The following is a 2667-nucleotide window of genomic DNA, read 5'->3' on the forward strand; positions in this document are numbered from 1 at the left end:
ATTACCACGATCATACTGTTGCTCCTTGAAACTGAACTCCTGAAGAGAACGCAACTTCTCGATGTTGTCACGAGCGTCGTCAATCATACGAGGAGATCCGTTTCGGATCAAGTGATCGATCAAATTCAATGCCTCACTCTCACGTCCATCTAATACCACATACCTTGAAAATGATCTTCCAATACTTGGGTTGGGAAGCCAGAGCCTTGAAAATAGCTTCCTTGATCACCTGGTAATCAGCACTAGATATCAGAAACCCTCAACCCACAGAATACTCATTGTAGGAAGCCTGAGCAATATCGCTCAACATCGTTCCAGAAGCACCCCAGTTCTCATTCGAAAGAGCCTGATCCAGAGTCTTCTCCAGCTCCGTCTTCTTACTAACCCATAAGACTCTTAATACATTCATTGCTTACGCTACAAGTCCCTTAGCCTGATTCAGAAAGTTCATCCTCGAAATAGATTAATATCGATAGGAGCGTTTGTACTGGAAAACAATACCACGGTGAAACACCAATGACAGAATATACCTACAAAAACACTAATATAAGAATTCTATCGTGGATCCAGAATTTTCAATCTTGAACAACCCTATGTGCTGAAAAAAGAATGCAGACGAAAGAATAAACACCATGGAAGATTGCATAGTGATCATTGTTGAAATGAAGCAATACGTGACTCTGAAGCAACACATTCGTTCACTATCCTGTTCTAGTGAAAGAATTTCTCGAATTGTGGAAACAAACAACTGTTGTTGGCTCATTGATTCCCTACCAGTGAAGGGTCATATTTAAATCATTAACTTCTTCACTTCATTTGCTCAATGTATCTTCTGAATGAACAAACAATGCTGATGTGTAGTGCATTTAGTATACCATGTCTGGAAGTGTAATATTTCCATCTGTAAAGAAGGCTGCAACATATGGTAGAGTCTAAGCGTGATTTGTTACGGATATAGTTGTTGCCCCTTTAACTGCTGAAGCTGATAACTCGTGTGGAAAAAAGGTTCGACTTTCCATCGTTGAAGAGGATGAGACCACAGAGAGAAGAGATAGTGTGATGGCTCCTGTTCCTCGTCTTTCAGAGAGTAGAGATATGAACATGGGGTCATGCGATAGACCAAAGACAGAGTTTGCGTCGAAGAAGCTCCGCTATTCGAGAATCAGATGTTCAAAGACGTAGCTCCGTAAGAGAATATCCAACACTATCAAATTGATATGTTAACTTAATTGGAATGTCTTCAACGATTAATCGTCTGTCTCTCAAACATCCGGATGTCATTACTCCTGATGAGGCTCTTTTAAGTACATCCGTCCTCGATGAATCCAATATTATCGATGAAGAGGAAATGGAGGAGGATTCCGAGTATATCGATCCGTGGGTGTATTTCGACACATTCATTCCTAGTTTCCTTCTAATGAAAGAAGTTCCTCGTTACTCCCTAATTCCTAAATATAGACTGAAGCATGATCTGTTACCACCCAAATCACCGGATGTTCCCTCGCACACACTTATTCTTGATTTGGATGAGACTCTTGTTCATTGTTATCTTGACAAACCAGAGAAATACGATATCTCTTTTCAAATTGAGGAAGAAGAATCATACATTGTTTATCTTTGTTTTCGTCCTTATGTATTTCATTTCTTGGAGACAATGAGCAAGTATTATGAATTGGTTGTGTTTTCGGCTGGAATCAAACCGTATGTGAAAACAATCTGCAATTTGTTCAATCACGAAAAAAGATTGATTCAGTATATGTGAATATGCGAATTGATATCTAGATACAGTTTGTGTCGTGATGATTGCGTTTTGGTTGGAAATGGAATGTATATTAAGGACTTGGGTGCTCTGAATCGTGATTTAGTAGGACTAGGATAGTAGCGTCACATGTAGGCTACAACCGTTATTCTTGATAATTCGCCATACACCTTTGCTTACCATGTTGATAATGGAGCTCCAATCGATTCATGGTATTGTGACAAAAATGATAAGAAATTGTATCAGTACCTTCCTCTTCTAAAGTTGCTTTCGAGGGAAGATGATGTTCGTGTATCGCTACGGAGCGTGTTCAATATTCAGGGGATCTTAGATTCGTATGATGACTTCTATTGTGTTTGTTGACATTCGATGAGTCTTATCATTAAAACAAACAACAAAAGAATTGTTGTGTCAATCTGTGTAAGTTCTGCAACCCACAGGCATCCTTACAAACGGCCTCCAGCACCAGGGAGAGGAGCAACCTGTTCCTCCACCTTCACTCCTTCTTCCTTTCTCACAACCTCACTGTGCTGTTCCATCAGCTTCGCCATATCCAACTTAGGAGCTTTCAGCATCTTCACCTTACGAATCATGGTATTCTCCAGAGGGAAGATTCTCACACACTCCTTCTGAATACGGGCTCCAATAGTCTCGTTACACAGCTTCGAAACCAACTCAGCCAAAGAACACTTTGTCACCTCCTCAGTGATGATCTCCACCATCTTAGCACGGATCTGGTGCACCTGAGAAGACTGAGCATAACAAGTCTTCTTGTTCTGGTTCTCCTGCTTACGAGTGAACGCAATACAGAACATACGAAGCTTGTAACCATCATTCGTAGACACCTCCACATTGCACTCAATCAAAGTCTTCCACTTCTTGATCAGAGAACACAGCTTATCACGAGT

General features: G+C 40.6%; 2 protein-coding genes across 2 annotated transcripts; one reads left to right on the forward strand and one right to left on the reverse strand.

Moving 5' to 3' along the window:
• Nucleotides 1-1825: 1825 nt before the first annotated feature.
• On the forward strand, nt 1826-2122 carry JH06_5299 (phosphatase-like protein; the record flags this gene model as incomplete). The annotated part of the gene is made up of 2 exons (XM_014669351.1): nt 1826-1864; nt 1895-2122. The coding sequence occupies 2 exons, from the start codon at nt 1826-1828 to the stop codon at nt 2120-2122; spliced, it is 267 nt and encodes an 88-aa protein (XP_014524837.1).
• Nucleotides 2123-2205: 83 nt separating this feature from the next.
• Nucleotides 2206-2574, reverse strand: JH06_5300 (hypothetical protein; the record flags this gene model as incomplete). The annotated part of the gene is made up of 1 exon (XM_014669352.1): nt 2206-2574. The coding sequence occupies one exon, from the start codon at nt 2572-2574 to the stop codon at nt 2206-2208; it is 369 nt and encodes a 122-aa protein (XP_014524838.1).
• Between the last annotated feature and the right edge of the window lie 93 nt (nt 2575-2667).

This window comes from Blastocystis sp. subtype 4 (assembly GCF_000743755.1).
Source record: "Blastocystis sp. subtype 4 strain WR1 chromosome Unknown seqid_0642, whole genome shotgun sequence".
Classification (NCBI taxonomy): domain Eukaryota; class Bigyra; order Opalinata; family Blastocystidae; genus Blastocystis; species Blastocystis sp. subtype 4.